A 22,022-nucleotide genomic window follows, 5' to 3' on the forward strand; every position below is an offset into this window, starting at 1 on the left:
CAGCTACAGTACAAAATATGAGACACAGAGAAGAGTTTTCAACCTTTTTCCAAGAATATTTCAAAACCAAAAGAGACGAAGGCACTAAATTCAAGCATCTCATTGGCACAGACTCCTTATCCATGCTCTGCCTACACGATGGTAAGTACAGACTGCTCATGCAGATCAGAAGCAACACCCTTCTGGGCGTACAGCTTTCTCCTTAGCACTAAGTGCTTTATATACCCTGCGATCATTAACTTTACAGGGAGAATCTGGCTTTGTTTCAATTTCCTGATGGTCAAGTGGTGACGTACTGAACGCCAAAGCTGCATGAAAGCAAACTGTGTTCCTGTATTCCTGGCAGAATTTCGCCATCACAACCCTAGGGCAAACCCCTGCAGGTTTCCTCCAGCCCTGGGGAATGGGGAGCAAAAGTGATGTGAGAGAGATACAAGGTGTTTGAAACACACTGTGTGTCTCTTATACCATCTTATTATGCTATTTGGTCCTGCCATGGCATCTTGCTGTTACAGCCAGAGATCAGGTTCCAGAGCTGCTACACACAGCCAGTGTCACCTTAAGGACTTTATAATTCCTGGCTATAAATATAAATTCATATGAAACAAATGGCCAAGAGGAGAGTGAGAGAGACGGCAGATTGCAGGACAGCATAAGGAGCACTGCGTGGACACACAGACCTGCTTGGGCCGTGCTGGGGGCTTCCAAGTGAGTGAACAGGGACAGGAGTGGGTTGGAAGAGGAACATACCCCCTGAATATATATCCCTTTGCAGGGAGCATCTGTGTACCAGTCTGAGGCCACAGTACTGCTGCTCAGCACATGAAAGCTGAGTGTAAGGCCTTCACAGGGTACAGCAGCCCCTCAGAGGACAGGAAAACAGTGCTTCAAAAGAGACTCCCCTACGTGGTAACTGGAGCCAGAGCACGAGGCCAGCAGCACCACGCCAGAAGTGCTGCAGTTCCCTATTGCCCTCAGAGGAAAAGACCACAGTATCTGAAATCTCCGGATTATTTGCAAAACAAACGGACACTCCTTCACTTGCCACTGTAAATGTGCAAGCAGTGGTAACTGACAGTGTTAAGGAGCTGGAGGGGATTGTTCTGCCGCACATCCAGGGACCCCCTGCAACACTATCTGACTGCTCCGATGTCCTCTCTGGGTTTTATATGCTGAGCTCGGAGCGCAGTGTGGGCGGGTTTGCTCCATCTGATAATGGATGATTTGACAAAAGGCCAACACCAGCTGAGTGCTGACTCCAGTTGTGGTAAGGAAGGTATGACGACTTTTCCAGTCCCACACACATCGCCTTCACAGATAGCGTGCAGCAGCAATTATGTTGCACAACTTAAAAGATATTAATTGAGTGGGAAAAGAAGGGGCTGGGATGAAGAGGGATTGTGATTCTCGGGCAAAGGCAGTCATTGCCAGAATGCAGTTTATGACAGAAAGTGATTCAGAGAGAAGCTGACGGCGATAACAAGTTTCAGTGCATTGAGGGGAAAAAAAGACAAAGCCAAGGATAACCCCAAATCCTGAGGGAAATTTTGGATTGCCGGGGGAAATGCTCTCTGATCTGTTTGGGTTTTCTTTGGACACTGCACATCCAAGAAAAGCGGAGTGGTTCAGAGATCAGTTCAGAAAACTTGTTTGAATTTATATCTCCTCTTGTTTCCATGCTGGTCACCAGAGCTGGGCAGAACAACCAAACCATCTGCGCTGTCTTCTATGCAGTGACATCTGTCAGTTCCAGCCCTTTAACTCTCCTATATCAGAGAAGGAAGGTTGAAATCTGGAGAGGTACAGAGCACCCTCAGCTTCCACTGACTTCACTGGAACATGATGGGCATTTGCCCCCACCCCAGCTATGTTCTCCTGTCCCTTCAGAGAAAGCCTTTGTTTTTTGTTACTTGCTTGTCAAGAACATTTACTGTCACAAGCACTGTGAACAGAAATCATCCCAGCTGCTGCCCACCTTCTCTCACGTGCCAAGGTTCTGGTTCTGTACCATGTGTGTGATGACAAAATTAGACATGGTATCTCAGAGGTCCACAGCTGGGCATTGGCATTACCTTGTGAGGCCTGGGCAGACAAAGGCAATATTGGCCCGGTGGGCATACAAGTAGAGTATGACGTACCAACAACATATAAAGGAATGGAAGGGACCTTCAACATATTGCCTGAACAATTCCAAACTGTTCCTTAGCAAGCAGCAGAACCTCCAGGTTTTAGACCATGCTATGAAGTAAAGGGATAGAATTTGGCCTGTCACCTGCCACTTTCTCATGTTATGGTGCAGACAATCCTTTATGCTGCTCTGGGAATCCTTCTCAAACAAGAACTGGAAAGGGTTCATATTTCCAAGGGTGGGTACTGTGACCCATGGTATGCAGGTATCTGTCATTTCCTCATTATAGGTTTTACAAAAAGGTTCAAAAAGATCTAAGCAGAGTACTACTCTCTTCCTCCTTTTGTTTGCTCCAGCCCTAATTATCTTTGTTTCATAATTGTCCTCACTGACAGGATAAAAAAGTGTAGTAAGTGGCAATCCCACACTGAATCACAAAGAAGCTGGGAGGAAGTACACTTGAATACAGCTGCAATATCATCTACATATCTTTGTAGCAATTGCAGAATATTTTGTTATGTGGCATGGATATTGTTTGTTCTTTTCAAACAGACAAACAAACAGCTCTTTCCACTTCCTTACCATATTGCTGTGTGCCTTCTTCCTAAAAACACAGATGTTTTTAACCCAGAAGTAAATGGAAAAGGGGAAATACGACATAAATATGTACAATAAAATCAGAAACTGCCAGATTCCCAAGACCAAGCTATAGTCCATATTTCCTTTTGCTGTGACTATGGATATTTGGGTCTGACAGTACCATGAGGAGTGCCAATTATGCCAAGTATCCAAGATAAAGGCTGCTGCTTTATTGAGGTTTTCTTTTCTACAGTTCTTCAAACAGCTCAAGATTATTCTGTATTATATACTCTGCCAAAAAGAAGTAATTAAAATGGATGGACAGATTTAAATTTATAGCAGGCTTCTATTCACAGTGGATGTCTGTTTAGGGTACTTGTTTAAAATCTGGTAATGTTAAATTTGTAACAACAACAGAAAAATAATGGAGTTCTGTGTTTTCATACAATTAATTTATAGCAAATGTTTAAATAGAGATTCTGTTCATAGCGTATCCAACTACATTGTATATATCAAAACCAGAGATCAAATTTTCACATTACAGCCTTAAAAGCAAATGCCAAGGATGTGGCTGTATGGGAACACTGAAAATACTTCATTAAAGGAAATGCTGTACATACAGAAATGGCTTTGGCTTCCTGTAGGTTTGATGGTGGCATGAGAAATTGCCACATGGGAGAAATTGGCTTGAGACATGGCACTGGTGTGGAAAGTGGAGGTACAGAGAAGGCAAATGTGACACTATCTAAACACCTGGCAAAACTGTCCTTGACTTTTGAGCGTGTTAGTAAAGTTCACACAGAGAAGAAGAGGGGCTGCAGTTGCATATACAGCAACTTCTACCGGCACTGCCTTGGACTGCTGTCTGTGCACATGAACATATCCTGCAGTGAAAACCTGCAGATGAGTGGAATGGCTAAACAAAAATCCAAAGAACTTCCAAAAAGAGGAAAAAGCCAAAAGTACTCTTCCTGTAGTATGCTGCTTGGATACCCAGAGATGCCACTGGAAACAGAAACAACAAGCAAGCATTCCAGAAGAGCTAAATATATAGACCCATAAAACTTGCAGTGATACCTTATATCAGAGTGTGTCAGGTTCAGCTGACCAACGTGAAGTAATCTCTCACAGGACAGTGGGTGGTCTCGCATAAGTGGGTTTCCTGTGTGGATGAACAGTCCTTGTCTGCAGACTGGTACAGAGCTACTCGTCATCTCCATGTCCATCATATTCTTCTTCTCAGAGATCAAGTTACAATGACTGTAGCCACCATTAACTGTCAAAAAATAATAATAAAAAACAAGTAAGTGATCATAAGCCTTGGACTAAGAACTGTCTATGCTTCCTATAGCTTGGCATGTTCATTTTGGATCTCCTTGTAAACTTCTTGTAAATGGCACAGCAGTGGAAACTAAAGGTTTCCCAAAGAAGCAAAAAATAATTCCAAAGAAATCAGGATCTGTGAATTATGATTATTTCTCATTTTTTTTTTTTTAGTTTTGCAGCTATTTTACACTATGTTTTAAGCAAAAAAAAAAAAAAAAAAAAAAAAAAAAAACAAACTTAGTGTGATAACTTCCCTTCTGACTGAGTAATTTCATGGTACAATCCTGCCTCTGCCAGATTTTGTGGAAGAGTATTTCAGAGTCTCTCTATTTTCAGAGTTCCTTTATTTTCAGTGAGAGCAGCTCTCTGAAAACAGTGATGTAAGTCAAGATTTTCTTTGCAGACAATTATCTCTGCAATTATGACCTTAGATGGGCATGTTACTCCTTTACTGCCAGGTCAAATCACATTTTGCTTCAATGTATATGTGTGACCAATGTGACTCATTACTATAAATGATACTACAACTAATAAAAATAAGCTCTGTTTTGGTGAATACTACATTTTACTTGACTTGGAAAAACAGACTAGAACTACAGCAACATTCTTCAAAGTATAAATATATCCACTAACAATAATTCCATTGAAAAGAAAGGACAAAGGGGGAACTAAGAACCTAGATTGTACTGGTCAAGCACTAATAATTTCATTTCATTTCACATGTGTTCATTTTGGTGGGGGTTTTTGTTTGTTTTTGGCTGGGCTTTTTGTTCTGTTTTGTTTTTTACCTCTAGGGAACTAGTCAAATACTCATACATGTGCAAATATAAAAGTATTTATGAGACATTTAACCTTTAGATGCTGGCTTAAAAATACACAATACCCATTTACCATCATTTTCATTATTGTATATGAATCATGCCTTTAATATACTAGATCTCCCTCTAATCTGTTGTGGGTTTGTGGGGTTTTTTTTTGTTGTTGTTGCTGTTGTGGTTTTTTTTTTTTTCCCAAGGAGACAAACTGTCATGGTGTCAGAAACTAACAGCAAGCGTATTTCTCTAGTTAACATACAGAGCCCAGAAAGTAGCTCCTTCCCCCTCATACCCAGTGCTCTTGGTCAGGGTACTACAGAGCCAAACTGCACTGTAGTTATTTCAAATTCTGCAAAGAAAAGATAGGCTGTACTTAGTTTCACACAAACTGGCTATTCTCAGAAGCACTGATGTTTGACCTTTAGGTCAAACCCAACACCCAGCTAGGGTGTTACAGGGCATGGTTAATCACACCATAGCTCTGTCATCTACCAGTTTTACCTTTACATCATTCAGCCATCTCAGAATGGGTGTCTAAGAAGGGCTCAAGCACCTCCATGATTTTTGTCAGTTACTGCTTTGACACAGCTCCTCCAGATCCAAGGTACCCTGAAAGCACATGAAGGCCCATTTTCTCTTCTGTATAGCTGCTACCCCTATGGCTAATGAAGGGCAGTGGCAGAGCTTGCTGTTGTGGTCCTCTACAATTACAGTCAGGGCACACTTTGAAAGCAATGAGAATGACATTCGAGTTTTTGGTGAGTATAGATGAGAAGAAACAGGTGACATGGAGAGGCATTAAGAGTCTCTGGTAACTGGAGAAATTGTGAAAGGGATCGCAGCACAAAAGTCCATTCTCCTCCACTGGCCGGGCTCCACAGCTTCCCCGTCATGCTTCACGGCCCCATTGTAAAGGGAACGGCATGGCAGAGGAAGATGCAGTGCAGGCAAGGATCCAGACTCAGAGCAAAGAGTGGGTACATGTGACACCCAAATTACAAGTCTCATGAGGCATCACTGTGACATTTCAAGAATAGAATTCCCTATTGCTAGTGAAAAGTCTCAGTGTTTGGCTGGTACATTACACTTCTTGATTACTTATTTGTATGATTATTTTTTTTTAAGACATTGGGATCGCTAAAATTGGAAAGACAATGCAGGGTTTCTCCTACCCAGCTCCAATCATGATACTGAGGTATCTGGATAGTGCTAGGCAGTGAAGGCCAGCAACATCTCACAGAAACAAACAAACCATGTAAGAATTTTAGGAAAGATACATGAGATTTCACCATATTAAAATTAGACAAAACAGGCCATTAACCTCCTTCATGGTGACTAATATCTACGTTTTAGTTATCTCAGCTTCATTTTCAGAGACTGCAATATTCAGGGATATTTGTATTCACTGACAGTCTGTGGCTGCTGTAAAAGAGTGGAGATACACAGAAGATGCAGAGAAATACAACAACTTTCAGCTTGTGCGGGGCAATCAGTTGCATTTGGTGGTTTGGGACTGAAGTGTTTAAGATCTCATTGGATGCCTTTCAGCTTACAGTGGGTGCTTGTGACAATTGGCTGTGCCCTGGTTGCAATCAGGACATAAATGATTGCTATATCCTCTGGAGTCTACATCTCCACATTTATTCCAGTCCTATCCTGGTTTATTCCCATCACAACTGACTCATTTCAATGGTAATATCTTCTTCCCTAGCAAGACTTGTGGTTGTTAATCTGAATTTATGAATCACACCGAAGGGGCATCAAAACACACCGCTGAACACTGATGAAAGATGCTCCACACACTTCTAAAGGCCACACCACCAAGAGAAGTTGGTACATCAGTCACACCTACAGTACCCAGGTCACAGTTCTTCACTTTTCAACCAGCAGTATTTGCAAAACGTACCTTCCCTCCAAAATACTGTGCATTCTTTCAAAAGCTCTTAGATTTATACTTGATCTGTAATAAAAGCACTTCCTTTTTTTTCCATTCTCTAAATGGCACAAGTCTGAAATTCACTAAAGCTTTCTAAAAATGCATTTTATCGATCTTACCATATTATAAAAACACAGAAACCTGAATTTTCCACTCAACGTTCAGCAACATCAACTGTAGTACACACTGATACCTATTTGTATGAAGATGGAGACTTCCTAGAACAATATGAACATTATTCCCATGCTGTCAAGAGCAATTATCTCCTCTTGTAACTATCAAACCAGAAAATACATTTTCTCCCTGCAAAGGAACAGAAACTCATGCCAAACTGGTGAAATTGTGCATTTCAGACAACCTACCCCACATCTGCATTCACAAAGTGCCCTGCAGATTTGTTAACAAGAGTTACAAATTCCTTGCACATCAGTGCCTCGTGTGATGTGACACCTGCACCAAAGCACTCCCAAACGTGCCCACTACACCAACATCTCACTTTGCCTCTTTTTCCACAAAGCAAACAGAAACAGAGACTGAGAGATTGTCTCTGAACAGACAACTGGAGTCAATGTTCAAATGTTCAAGCACATGTGAAAGCAAACTCATTGTCTCCAGAAAGAAAGGAAAAAATGTCTGGTTTACACCAGTGTAACTGAGAAGGGAATCTGGCCTTTTGACAAGTGGCTTTTTATGCAATATTAATATCACTGGCTGGCATACATGAGATTGAAGCATTTTCCATGTCTGGAACTGCATCTCCTCTTTCACTGGTATCAGGGGGCCTTTAACCTACATACTGTAACTTACCAGTACCAGATGAAAAGAGCACAGACTCCCTGCCTTCCACCAGAGCGCTCACCCTGCTTTCAGGAGAACCATAGCTATTTCATAAATCCGTATAAAATACTAATCCTAATTTACAGAGAGTAAATCTAATAAAAGTGGAATGGTTTCCAGAAGGATCTCATGGAAGCGGAATCCATCAAGGTAGCTTTTGTCCTTTTCTGTCCTGCAGTTTTGATTTATATCTCTACGTTTAAACACTCGTGAAGGGAATGGAAGAGGCTGACACAGTAGTGTGCAAATGCTGCAATCAGGCAATTCCTTCCATATGAGTAATCAGGTTAGTTCAGCTCCGGCTATCTTGCTGCTTACATTCTGGGGTAACTAACTTTGGAGTTACGCCAGGTTATGTCATATGAGAATTGCTGCTGTTGATTTGACGGGGCTGCACACCTCAGGGAGCTCCACTCACAACTGTGCAGAGTCAGCCCTGGGTGTTTTTGCACCTAGAGTGGGTTTTTCCTCCTAGAGAAAAGGAGAGCATCACACAAAAGAGCAAGAGCTATCAGAAGGGTGATTATCCAACAATAAACACATGTTACTTTGGAGTTTACCTAATTAAGGCCAATGAACAAATAACTGAAATGATGTATAATTAAAACAACTTGCATTCAAAATAGAGATAGATTTGAAATATTTCCCTAAAATGCTAAGATGTCCCCAGAGCATTGTGGGCTTTGTGGTGAAGACCAAACTTAGGTCATTTGCTTTTTTTTTTCTTGCTGCTTTATTCTCTTCAATTACTTCTTTTTAAAAAAAATTCCCCATCCTCGGTTTTGTTTGGATGGGATGTCCAAAATACACCACAAAAACACTGAGAAATGGGACGCCACTACTGGCAGCTGGACGATGCCAGCGAAAGACCAAAGGGGTCCAGATTTTCTCAAACAAACTGAAAATCATCTGTGCTGGAGGAGGCTATCAAAGCCCTGCAAGGGAAAATTATTAACCCTAAAGGTGCCAACATGAAAAAATGACCTACTGTAGAGCAGGTACTGTCGAGTTGATACTCAGCATCCCATTATGCACAACTAGTGCTGAACAACCTTCATTACTGCATGGCTGGGGTGACTGCTGCAGCTTAGGAGAAGGAAAAGCACTTCAGAAATATGTTGGTGTGACTAGCTATACATACATACATATATATATATAAAGGACAACACAGCCTTAAGTAGACCTTACCTAAATTAAACACTGTTATTTTCACTTACATTCTCAAGCTCATAAGAAAATATCCTGGACATGAACTTCTGCATCTTGGTCTGGACCCAAAGCAGGGATGTCCATACCTTTTACTGATCTCTGTGCACATGTCTGCACTGTCAGGTACACAACAACCTTCTAGGCATTTGGGCTTCTTATCACTTGAAAAAGGAAAGTTCTGCACTTTAAGAGACCTTTGTGACTTCTAATAACATGTAATTATGAAAGACGCCCTTGTTTAAGTTATACATTCGTGACACGATCCCAGACTGCCCAACCAGGACTCTGAGTGTATACAGCTACTGTCTCTCTCACAAAGCTTTGGAAACTTACTTTTCTATTACAAGCCATAGTTATAAAAGCTGTGCATTTTTGGAAGTTCTCTCTGTGTTCTGATTTCATTTCTGTGTGATGTCAATACACAACACCACTAAGTGTCTTTCCTGAGGTAGGAGAAGACAAGAAACCCCTTAGAGCTGACCAGTCCCAAAGCATTGTGTTAAGGCACAGAATTCCTTCTGTGCTCCATTGCCTTCTGCAACGCGCAGGTAGGAAACGGAGGCCTTGAGCATTGTGCAGAGGAAGCAATTACATCAATTGTGACTATCAAACAAAATCAACACCGCACAGAAAAAATACTAAAAATGTTCAACTGTAATCATGCTGTTCTTTTTGCGCACTGGACAGCCAATGGGATCAAAGATATGGGCCTTCACTATGAACATCTGTCACACACAGCTCCTTTGTTTCTTTTATAGGGCCAAGGGAAGGTAACAACTCCTTCCCCAAGAAACCAAGAGACCTCTGAGCCTCTTTGGTTGCTGTTTGTCCCTACCTGAGGACTGAAGTGGTTAACAGTAACAGCACTGAATTTCCACTGACGCATACAAGAGTTCATATCTCATAAAGATGAATGGAGCAGCTCACACCACATTCCAGGGTCACCCCAGATTAGTTACATTCTGTTTCCATTTTAAGGCCTATTTCATACAGCTGGTAGAGACTTGCCTTTGCTTTTTTTTTTTTTTAATAATGCCTGTACAATACCTCAAGAAAAATGCAGTATGGGAGAGCCAACAGAGAGCACACCACACTGTATAGTGAGAGTCAGGTGAAGAAACAAACTGCCCTACATCTGTGTATCAGAACAGAGGTGACAGTTATTTGAAAACAGATACAAGATTCCTATTTGAAAATAGGTACAGATGATGAGGATCTCCAAGACTAGGGATAACCACCAGCATTCAACAGGATTAGGATAAAAAGGAAGGAATCCTTTCCTCCAAGTTTTTATCTTCCTACACAATCCTAAAACAGAAATACTACTTTTTACCTTCACATTGAGGTACGAGTAAAGACAGAAGGGCTGAGAGAACTCCTGCAAACTAAAGCAAAGCAGCTCATGGAATGAATGGCAGAGCATCAGTTTTTAAGAACTTGTGAAAGATAAATGTAACCCATGTGTGTCTTTCCAGTAAAATCTGGGCCCTAAGTGTTGGCTGCATCTATATTTGTTATTTCACGTTCAATTTATTTTTAAAACAAGCTATTTGGATTGCACTTTATTTCTGCTCTGTGGAATTTCTTTCTGCACAATATACATGGTATTTAAATGAATGAGCAGGATTGCCACTACAGAATAAAGAAGCACTGTTAACTTCCTATCAGTTCAGCTTAAAACAATATGAGAACATTTCAGTAGTACAAAGATCTGTAACCCTCTCATCTCTGAGCACACAGATAGGTATGGCTCCCAAATCAGACCTTTTCTTCATCTTTTAAAATCATCTCAGAGTCCAACAGAAGCAGGCAAAGAATGCTTTAACAAGACTTCACGTCTTTTGTTGCTAAAATGGTCTGCAATGTTTCAGAGTCCAGATTTCCACCAAAGACCTTCACAACACTTTCTGAAGTTTGCAAGCATGGCTGAGATTCAGGGGAACGCATGCCCTGTGCTTTTGGTCCCAGTGACTTCACAGCCTTAGCTGACGTTTCCAGTTAGGCTCTACATGCCTGAGAATATAACCATTTTAGGCAACAGTGAATCCATCGTCAGAGAAGTAGGAACTGTCTGCTATCACAAGGAGTGTTTCACTACAGTCAATTTGGAATTCAGCATTCTTGGCTTCCTATTTGGATCTCAGGCCTCTAAATTATGGCCCCAGACAAAGCTGAGAGCAGGCTGAAAATGACCATTGCTCTTTTTGATGCAATCAGAACAGAACCTTTCCTAGCCTGATGAAACACAGGTCTCATCATTACATTCATTGTTATGGAGCCTCTTCATCTTCGAATCACCTTTTCCCTGTTGCCAGGCGATCTGAAAAATATTGTTCTCAGTACATCTGGCCTTTTTTGTGGTCAGTTATCCTTCCTTACAGTTTGGGTTTTAGTAATGTGGGGGAAAAGACATTAAAATAAATGTTTTAGGAAAATACTAAGCTCAACAAACATTGCCTTAATTAAAAAGGAAATCCTAAAACCTTCTTAACGGGCACATGGAGAATATAAGCTCAATGTAATGAAATTTGGTGTATTTCTTTTTTTTTTCCTTTTATAAGGAGACTATGTATGGAACCTATTTAATTCGCAGCATTTCTGATAGGTAGGATACATCATTATGATTTTCCTTGCTCTGCCAAACAGCTCTTCTGCTGCCTTATGAACAAACACATCTAAGGAGAGGCAAATACAGCCCTTGATCCCATTCTCCTTTCTCTCTTCTCCACTCACTCCCACTTCTCTTTTGCTTCTAAGCTGGGTTTGAAACCTTTCCTTCCATTGCCACCTCCAAGCCTTCCCTGCCTGTGCCTCACCTTCCCCCACGTACCAGAATGCCATAGACGCAACAAACAGCCGCTGTGCCGTACAAAGCCAGTGCTACCAAATCTATCTCACTATTTAGATGCACAAGTTTCAACCCCACCTGGAGCTGGTCTCCCTTTCTGGAAAGCAGGCAGTTGTATTTGTCAGTGCAGTGACACACAGCACACGGCAGCTGCTGTCAGTCTACCTGGTCTATACTCCAGATCTCAGACTGACCAACAACCCGTGTGCCCAGAGACCAGCTGAATGAGGACAGATCAACCCACACACTCAGTAAACGCCACTGTGCATACTGGTGTAAGGCGTAATGCAGCTCTACGCTGTTCACAATTACCTATACACTCACCTGCCCCTGTCCCCTGTGCTTTGCCTTTTTTGTTGCATAAATGGACACCACCACGGTTTTCCCAGCAGCCTATAGTCAGATGGGGCCTGAAGGTTAAAAGAAGTCCAGAGCGACTCTTTAAGACAGAAGTTCACAAATTTTCTGATGAGGGTCCTTGAATTGTTCCTATTGTAAACATGCTTTCATCATCAATTACATGACTCCACTGAGAAGACAGGATCTTCCCATACATGCACAGTTTGAGAAAATCTATTCCTTTTGTTTTTTTCTTCCAATTCATCTAATTCACTAATAGCCAAAGCATGTCTCCTATGAACAGCATGTGGGTTATTGCTTTCCCATTTACTTATTAAACTCTGAACTTTTAAACTCCCAGATCTCCACTCCCTACATTTTACTTAGTCCATTTAGTCTCTTTTCCATGGAACTTCTAGCCAGCAGACCATGTAAAGGCTCCGCAGGGGTATGCGCTCTCCCAAACATTGGAAACACAAGGATGTGCTGGGAATGAAAGCTGGGATTTTGCCATATGGCACCTTGCATGTGTCTTGTGTAAACATGTATGCCTCTATGCCCCAACAAGGAATTTTATGTCTGCCTAGCTCAGCATGCACTATGTATATAAAAAAGGAAAAAAACCCACCATCCATACTTCCAGTTGAGCAAAACAAAAATTATTTCCAGCAAGATGCTGAGTTCCAGGGTTTAGAAGCCTAGAAGAGTCACTGAGTCAGTAAACACTACAGAAGCTAACTGCTGCAGGGCAGAATCACATGGGGTTATGCCCTGAGTGGTAAACATTAACAAACTGCATGAATTAATCTCCTTTACTCTGAGAGGCATCAGTCACTCTTCTCCATTGACATCTTCACTCCAAGCTAACCTGGAGCTTCTTCCAGGCATTTTTCTTCCTGCTCTTTCTATATAATAAATAGATGAAAAATTAAAGTCAAAGATCACTGAAGGCTACCCGTTCTCCTAACACAACTTGGTTTTGTGTTGAGAAGACATCTTCACATACACACCCTCCATCTAGAGCCACCCCAGGTCTCTCACACTCACCAAGTACCACCAAGTACCCCCAGTCAACCTCGTTGTGCTCTTGCGTAAACTGATTTTTTGAAGAAAACTTGAATTGCTACCACAAACAGGCAACCATTTCACCTTCACAGCTTCCTCGTTCACATAACACTTAATTCTGAATACAGTAATGGTTTTTTTGCAGCTTAGAACTAACACCATGAGAAAGGGAATTCAAAGCAAATAAAAACAATTCCCCAAATGTACGCTGAAAAGAGCAACAGCCTATCCCCTCTACTTCTCATTTGCTGTTTTCATTGTTTGACAGCTCTTTCTGCCAGGATTTTGGCATTATTTCAAAAATACAATATATTTTATATCAAGTAATTTGCAATGCTGCTTTCTATTTTACCAGAACCATGCTTAGGATTAATTCAAGTAGAATTTACCCTTCTGCGCTCACTGCCAGTGAACGGACCTTTTGTAGGCTCCCACAACAGAGCGTACTTCTCTGCACAAACCTGACAACTCAAATAGAAAGCTCTTGTTGATATGCACACCTATGCTCACAGCTATCCTTATAGTTTATCCGCATTCTTGGATGAAACACAGAATTCTGACATTGGCGAACCTTCGGTCTGACACAGCGCAACTGGCTTTGATTATTACTGCTGCTTTAAACTGCCCTCTGGAAAATGCCCAGAAATATCAGTATAGAAGAACTCATTGAATATCCACGTAGAGGCAGAGGTTGCTTCCGTTAGGGTCCCATCAGCACAAAGCAGTAAATAAGAACTTTCACTGAAGTGCACACAGTTGCATACTGCCCAGCCTCCTGTGCTAACTCTTCAGATTTACAGAGCTCTTTCCCCTGACCATCCCAGCCCTCAGAAATTCATGCAGGGCATGAAATCATTCTAACATGCTGATCTAACTGATCCAGGCAAAGTGAGAAAGTAATCCATTAATCACATTGTCTACAGAGGGTCCAGCTCTATTCTCTAGTCTTGCCTATGATGAAGTGACCGAGTTTGTGAGTAGCGGATGTGTTACAGAACTGCTTCCAAAGAACACAGATCACAGACAGAATCCAGAAAGAATGTTGGTCTGTTTGGTGCATTGTATTTCTTGTGGGATACCTGCATCTCATTTAACTACATGCAGATAGATCTAGGGTTTATCTTGTAGAAAGACATCGAATCTCACAGTGGAATATTTAAGTGATAGACAATTGCTTCAGTGGCAGCTCGTTCCACAGTTCTCAGCATGAATTTTATATAGCTTGAGCTTGTTTGACTTCAGTTTACAGGCACTGGTTCATTCCACCTGTGTGTGTGCAAGATTAAGGCACAAGAAGTACCAGAGCTCTCTCCCTCTGCAGATAAGTCTCGACTTTGTTCCTACCTTTCTTTAGTGACTGAGCTTTGTCTTTTCACAGTAAGGCATATTTGCCAGATCACGAATAATTTGTATGAATCTTTTCTTAACAACAGCCAGTTTTTCTGGAGAACCTTGTTAAATTGCCAATGCTGGAGCAGCACAATACTAGAACCGTTCATAACTTATAAGACAACAAAATCACTTTCCTATTTCTGCCTGATATGTGCATAAACAGAGCTCTCTTAAATTATTATCATTATTATTCTGCTCTATCATCAGAGTACAAACACTCGTTCAGCCAGCAAATTCTGAATGCTTTACCTGAGGCTGCCTGGCTGGGTCCTTTAAATCTCTCGGAGTCTGGGGAGAGAGAAGGACGGCTATTCTGGTTTTGTGAGTGCGTGACTGCAATGCAAGCTCTGCTGAGAAATAGAATAAAGTCACCAAATTACACTACTGTGCCTCTAAACTTAATGACCTAGAATGAGTTCTGCTGTCGATGGGCCTAACTCAATAGGCACCACTGAAAACAATGGAGTCCCCCAGCGTGTGACCAAAAAAGAAATAAAAACTTTTTAAGGAATGTAGCAACTGCAGAAGCTCAGTAACCACTTATGAAACTGAGGGGGGAAAATCAGTCATTTGAATTTTTTGTTTACAGGCAAAAAGGGCTCCAGCAATAGAGTCACTGAGTGTGAGATTTCTGCTGTTTTAATTTAGCCTTTCTTAGGTTTGCCTTGTTTGGTTTAGCACAAGTTCTGCAGAATACATCTAAACTCTGTGGCTGATTTGCAAAAAGCAGCAGAGTGGGACTAACTGAAGACATTTAAAAACTAAAAAAGCTGGAAGCAGAATGCATGTGTTATCCGAGCCCCACACTAAGCCATAGCCTTTCAAAGCTGAAATGATTGCCAAAAGAGCGGGGTATGGCTCACAAAAATCCCTATTTACCTGGTAAAAACTTCATGCAACCCTGAGCTAAGAAACTATCTTAGATGGGAGAAAGGCAAACTTCACGAGTATCCAAAAAGAGAAAAACCAGTTGTTCCTTCTCATTCTCACAGCCCTTCATCCATGTGGATTCCAGCAGACAGCAAGAGAGAAAAGAGGAGAGCAGTGCAGCCCCATAGTCACTGCTTTTAATATGATAGAAACAAGTCTGAATTATTTGCACTGCAACTCATTAGTAATAGTTATCCTGAAAGAACAGCAAGGAAGGAAGGGTGGAGCAACAACAAATCCAGGCCACTTCTGAGCCCACTGCAGGTAGCTGTCACGACTTGAGCTACCAATCCTCATGCTGCAGGATAGCATCACATAGAGGTATTTCACACTCCAGCTAAGAAAGCCTAACTCATGTGGGTGTACTAGCCTGGATCCAGGGTAAGGCTGGCAAAACTGCACAGAACTTGGTGCAAAGGCAAGCCCACATGTCAGCCGTCACGGTGTTGGCCACGTGCACTTGTGTATGCTTAGAAAGCACTAAGCTCTACAGAAACACCTGTATGCATGCCACAGCAACTAGCTCCCTGCAGTAAAGAGCGCCTTCCCAAGGTCTGTATCCTCCGTATGTCAGGGCACTTTTCCTCTTCTCAGTTAGTGTGGAAAAGCAAAGTATCCTGTTTCTGTGTAACCAAATCCCAGCCATGTATATACAGCTAATGACTGGTTACACCGCACATAATGAGGAGACACATTTTGCTAACTGCATGGAAAATAAACAAGTGAAAAAAAGAAAACAATTACTGGCTTTTGTAGGAATCTCCCTTGACCTTCTGGACTCAGCCCCTCGATGCTCAGCCTGCTACACAGCACAGCCACTGTTAGGCACGTGCGCTGCCTGCTCCGCTTTTGCTTTCCCTTTAATGCCCACTGACATCTCTTAACTTTGTTGCAGAAGACCCCTCCAGCAGCACAAGCAATAACCACTGCAGCCTGCTCAGGATCATCCATGGCCTCTTCCCTGACATCCACCTGACTGAGGTGCAGCTGCACTAAAGGACTGCTGCCAGCTTTTGAAGACACAGGCAGTGTTTGCCTAAAACACACAGACATGCCAGGGCTGTGCAGAGCCTCACCCTTCTGCTCTCTCAGCACTGGGGAGCAGACTGTTCTTCATCTACACAGTGAGAACCGTGCGCTTCTACCATGTCATGGTACTTACTTATTAATATTGCCACAGCATGAGGAGAGATCATCTTGTTATTCCGTACCAGAATGACCAAAAAATGTCCTCAGAAGTGACACAGCAGCCTGCACAGCTCTCTGTGTACGTGTTTCTCCTCCAGGGAAGCAGTAACAGACGAGTTGTTTCATCACAGTTGCACAGGGACACTTTATATGCAGAGGTGGAGGTGGAAGGGAAAAGAAAAAACAGAGGGACATAGGCTGACAAGTGGCTGGTGGGGATAATGACCCAGTCAGAGTCCTCGTGTTCTTACAAAAAACTCTTGACAAACCCCAGCATCTGGTAGTTCAGCTGTGGGTTTCTGCTGTTTATTTTTCTATTCCAGCGCTCTCATCCCTATGCACTGCCTGTGCCTGACTCTGTTAAGCATTCCAAGTGCTACAGAGCATAATTGAAAGAATAAAAACCCCAGGCTCAGCACCAGGCACGTACAGAAAATAAGTAAACTGCTTAAATCCTTCCTTACATTGATGAGAACACAGGCAATAATCCACCCCCCCCCCCCCCCCCCCCCCCCACCACCCTGAGGTGAATGCAAGCTAGGAGTGTCAAGCCCAGCAGTCTTTCCTGAATTGCAGAATGTATGCACCAACAGCAGGTTTATTTTATTCTAACTAGTGGGAACCGTGGTGCCGGTGATGCACTGGGAGAAGCAGCTACTTTGCTGAGCTGTCCAAGGCAAGATTCTGTTTCTGCACATTTAATTTCAAAGAGTTTAGTACTTTTCTCTATTTCTATCTTCCCCCTTCACCTTCACACTGCTATTTTCAACTAGAAAACCAAACATGACTCTGCTGACTGCTGTCTGCCTATCATTGCTAAAAATTTAGTCTCTGATATCGTCTCATGGGTGTTAAGTATCAAAGATAGCTCCGTGCAGCTAAAAAGCAAATCCCAATACCTTCAGCTTGCTACATCCTTCCACTCTTAAAACAATTCTACCACAAACTCTGTAAATATGAGCTTCATCTCAGACCTGGATCTCAGCCCTCACTTCATATCTGGGCCTTGTAGACTCTTTCTGCAGAATATTCCTAAGGCAATGCCTTTTCCACTTATTGGCACGGTCAGTACTTCCATCCAGCTCCCCATTACCTTGTTCTTGTGTAGCTAATACATCCTCCTCTGTGATCTTTACTCACATAATATTTCCCTGCTGATAAGCACTCAGACTACTGCAGGAAAAGCTTAATATACAATGAGCAACAGGAGGGATGGAAAAAAGCAAATGAGGAAAGGCTGTTCTAACAAAAAAACAACAACAGCCTTTGCAACTACAATTAAAAAACACTGGGACTACAGGGAACCCTGAGCAACGTGTGTGCTTCAAGATTTCCCTCTTACAGCTCCAGTCAAGCCACAACACTTAAGAGCTGGCACTCAGCTCCCGCTGGCCGTACCGACCTGCCTGCAACGTGCTGCTTTCTCTCTCTGCCAACGACAAGCAGCAGCACTGGGGAAGGAGCAGTGGCCAGAGCCTGAAAGGCCCAGGCTGGAGAGAAGCCCACAGTTGTGGCTCTGCTCCTCTGTGGTAAAGGGAGAGCAGAAGTGCTTTATCAGCTCCAGAGCCACAGCTCTCCCCATGGACACGCGGCTTACCCTGCAAGGTGTCTGTGCAAAGCCCCAGGGGCTGCTGATGTCTCACCATCATGAATGCAGCCCATCTCTGACAGCAACTTTAAAAAGTCTTTAGAGAAATGCCCCATTCTGAATCAGCCTGCCACCACGGCTCTTAGCTGTGACCGGTGGTAATCACAGATTGGTATTCAATGACACTTTGTTTTCTGTCATTATTACTCTCTTATAAAAGTTACCTAAATGCTGTGCTCATAGCCAGAACAAGAACATTCCCTATTCCAACTTTCAAACTGTTTTCGCTTTTGCGTGATATTGAAAGCAGATGTATCAAATTGAACTTTTTCTTTTTGCAACACACTGTAAATGTTTTTAAAATGTGCCTCTAGTACAACTCATGTCAAACAGTCAAACTCAAGGTACAGAGTGCTGCCAAAACCAGAAGACAGATGAAGTTTAAAATCAGTTCTGACAGATTAAATGGAGACACTTTGAAGCCATAAATCAGATGGCCACTCTCGAGGAAGTTCATAATGAATGTATCTCTTCTCGGTGTTTCTTATCTCAAAGACAAACAGAAACAAAAGCCAACATAATTTGCTGCAAAAGCAGATTTGTACCTCAGTCTCTAAAATAGTTCACCCAAGCAGCAGCAAAAGTATGAGCAAGTCCATCTCCAATATTTGCTTGTTCTGAAGACAGATGAAAGACTAATATTTGTATGTAAGACACACAACTTCCCAGTATTTGGAATAACTGTCTAAAATAAACATTTGACACTAGTGCATTTTCTATATTATGCACATTCACAAACCAAAGGTATCTGGATTTATATTTATATAAACATATACATATATTTTATATATATATATGTATATTAATGAGCAAAATCATTTGTTTCAAATTGTTAATTTTAGATAAGATGGTGTTCCAGAAGTGAAAGAGCAGGAAGATAGATATTTTGCACATAAGACATTGTTCTACCTCCCGTGCCATCTGGTTGGTTATCTTGGGTTAATTTCTTCACATGTAAAATGATGCATGCAAATAAAACCAACCAAAACAAAGAAGGCAGAGCAAAATGTTTTCCAAGCTTTGCAACAGAGTGCTTACAATGTTTATACAAATAGTAAAGTCTGGCTAAAATAAGCATCTGACAGTTCTGTGCAGCTCTCAGACACATGACTCCTATTTGCCAGTTATTCCATATAGGCAGAAGTGGGTGCCCAGCAGAGCCCCACTGAAATCCCTGGGGTGATGCATGAACACAAAGTTTTGCTTGCACACAAGCGTTGCTAGATGAGATCTCTGCGCTGTGCACTCCGTTCCATGCTCACTCAACACGCTCCCACTGAAGCTGGACAAATCTAGATATAAACTGTCCTGAAGGAATTAGTTACTACAGAATTCATAATAAACAGAGGCCTAGGAAATTTGTTCACTAAAACACAGCTTTCATCTCTAGGCTTTGTTTATTTATTTGTTTGTTTGTTTAACAAATCACATTCCAAAGTGTTCTGGCACGCATTCTGCTTGGACATGAGTGCACTTCCTAAGGACAGCAAGGCCTTGCCAAAGCGCAGCACCTGACAGCAACCTCTGCAAGGATTAAATGAGGGCATCTCCATGGCAGCAGCCTCCTGAATTGTCGAATCAGGAGGCAGAAGATGGGATTTGGACATTCGTCCATAAATGTGTGAGCATCCAAACAAACATCAGCATTGGGGTATATTGCATGGATTCAGGACTCTCTGTAGAGGTTAATACCATTGCACGTTACATATGGGGGTACATTACATACCATTACGTATGGGGATCAATTTTGATCAATAGGTGATTCATTAAAATGGTTATGATGCTTCTCTTAAATAAACATTCTGTGAAACACAATCAGGAATGATCCTTAAACCTCACCAGATTTCTTCTGAAGCTGCAGTTTGGAATTAAAACAGACAACATTTTCTTCCAACTGCTTAACAAAGCAGCACCCTCTTATGTGGTCTCACGCATTAATTTCTCTTGATTCTTATAAGCACGATGCTGCTATGATTTTATAACCGTGTGTGTGTGCAGAACCTCAACTCCAGCACCACACAGCTGAAGAAAGAGCCTTCAGGGGATGGCAGAAGGCAGGGGATGGGCTCAGCCACACTCAGAGCCTTTCACCAACATCTGGATCTAAGACAGGTTCTTCCAGTGCAAAGAACCCGAATAGGCAATTTCTATTAAACACAACTCTTTCTGCTTTGATCCTAATGCAAAACTTGCCGGTATCCAGCATCACCAATCACCCAAATTCAGCATGCAACATCAACCACCTTTGTAAATTCATCTAATCCAGAGATATTAGCATTTAAATGACAGATACTTGAGTTTTTTAATCCTATCACACAATTCTCCATCTAAGCCAAGTTCCTCTGGAATTCAACAACATGCCTTGAGGCTTGTGAAAGTCAGTCCATAAATCACTGGGAAGAAGGGGAAAAATCCACAACACAGCGAGAAGCAGGACTTGTTTTCTTCATAAGATGGCTTTTACCACAGTTTGTGCTACTGCATTCTTCTGCCCTTCAGAACATGATATTTGAGTTAAGACCAGGATTTTAGTCAGTGTAAGGGTTTCCTTGGCGAGTTCTTATCTTTTGAGACAATTCATGCTATTGTATAGATCTCTGAAGCGAACAAAACGTCCCTGAACAACGCACTCCGTGAAATAAACCCATCACTGTGAGATGCTGTGCCTTGCCGACAGGCAGTGCAAGCACCCCGGGCCCCATTTCATTAGCACCAAAATTAATCACTTTGTTACACGGAAACCTCCTCAGCACCACTGGTTTAAACTATTTTATAGATACAGCAGTCAAAGGCAAAACTGGGAACACAAAATGTTCCTTCTATAAACACTGCTGCTTAGTAACCCGGTATTTTTAATAACCTAGCACTCTAAATTCAGCCTGTCAGTGTGCGACTGCAACACGAGACACTAACGTATTTTGAGGCCAGCTTCCCAATCTGCACTGTACTGTGTACAGAGTTGTTCTTCATAGCAATCCAGTGACATGATCAATTGGGATAAAGACAGGAAGCTGAGTACTTGCTCATTATGCGTATTGCCATGTGCCCAGAGTCTCCAGTACTAAGACAAATTTCCTTTTGCAAGTGATGTGCAAATATGAAACAAGACAGGCAGGCCATGCCTGCAGACTATTTACATCACAGAACATGGGACTACAAAGGGAACAGAGGGACAACTCATTTGAAAAATAACAGTCTACCAAGAAAAAAGTTGAAAAATAAATAGGAAAAAAATAAAGTGCCCTTCATTTTTGCTTGAATAGATAAGGTGTAATTCTTTGAAATGCATCCTTTGCTCTACAAAAAAAGAAATAATGATCATTACAAAAACCACTCACAAGAGCTGGTCTCTGCCCAGCAGCACCTGGCAGTCACCACAGCCCTGCTCTGAGTACCCCCACCGTGTTTCAGTGTCTCCATGCTGCTGCGTTGCATCCTTGACTGATAAAAACCTCTCTTCCTTGAGAGGGCCCTGAAACAGTTGTGTTAGCTGAAGCACTTAGGTTTGTACAAAGGGAAAAGTGATTTTTATCAAACCAAACATGACTTCTCGGAGACATCTGTATTCCTTCCAGAGACATGCAAACATCTGGGGATGAGATTTATACGGGTAATGAATTTTTATAAATTAAGAACAGTGGACCAAGTTCCCTCTGACACACAAGAATGTCATGTAGAATCAAGCACTGAATTCTGAGCTCTCCCAGACGCAATCATTCACCATTTTATTATAAGCTAATCATGAAGGAAAACTTAAAATACTTAGCAGAACAAATCCTGAC

General features: G+C 42.0%; 1 protein-coding gene across 6 annotated transcripts in view; it reads right to left on the reverse strand.

The window, feature by feature from the left end:
• Window positions 1–22,022, reverse strand: part of GLIS1 (GLIS family zinc finger 1) — a 172,612-nt gene that overhangs the window by 90,810 nt on the left and 59,780 nt on the right. For 5 of the 6 annotated variants that reach the window (XM_046944912.1, XM_046944908.1, XM_046944909.1 and 2 more), the window contains exon 2: window positions 3,785–3,983. In XM_046944912.1, coding sequence (XP_046800868.1) covers window positions 3,785–3,983 — 199 coding nt within the window. Of the gene's footprint in view, window positions 1–3,784; window positions 3,984–16,566; window positions 16,747–22,022 lie in introns of those variants that run through there. The other variant, XM_046944911.1, reaches the window with a different exon arrangement.

The sequence above is a fragment of the Gallus gallus genome, chromosome 8, assembly GCF_016699485.2.
Source record: "Gallus gallus isolate bGalGal1 chromosome 8, bGalGal1.mat.broiler.GRCg7b, whole genome shotgun sequence".
Classification (NCBI taxonomy): domain Eukaryota; kingdom Metazoa; phylum Chordata; class Aves; order Galliformes; family Phasianidae; genus Gallus; species Gallus gallus.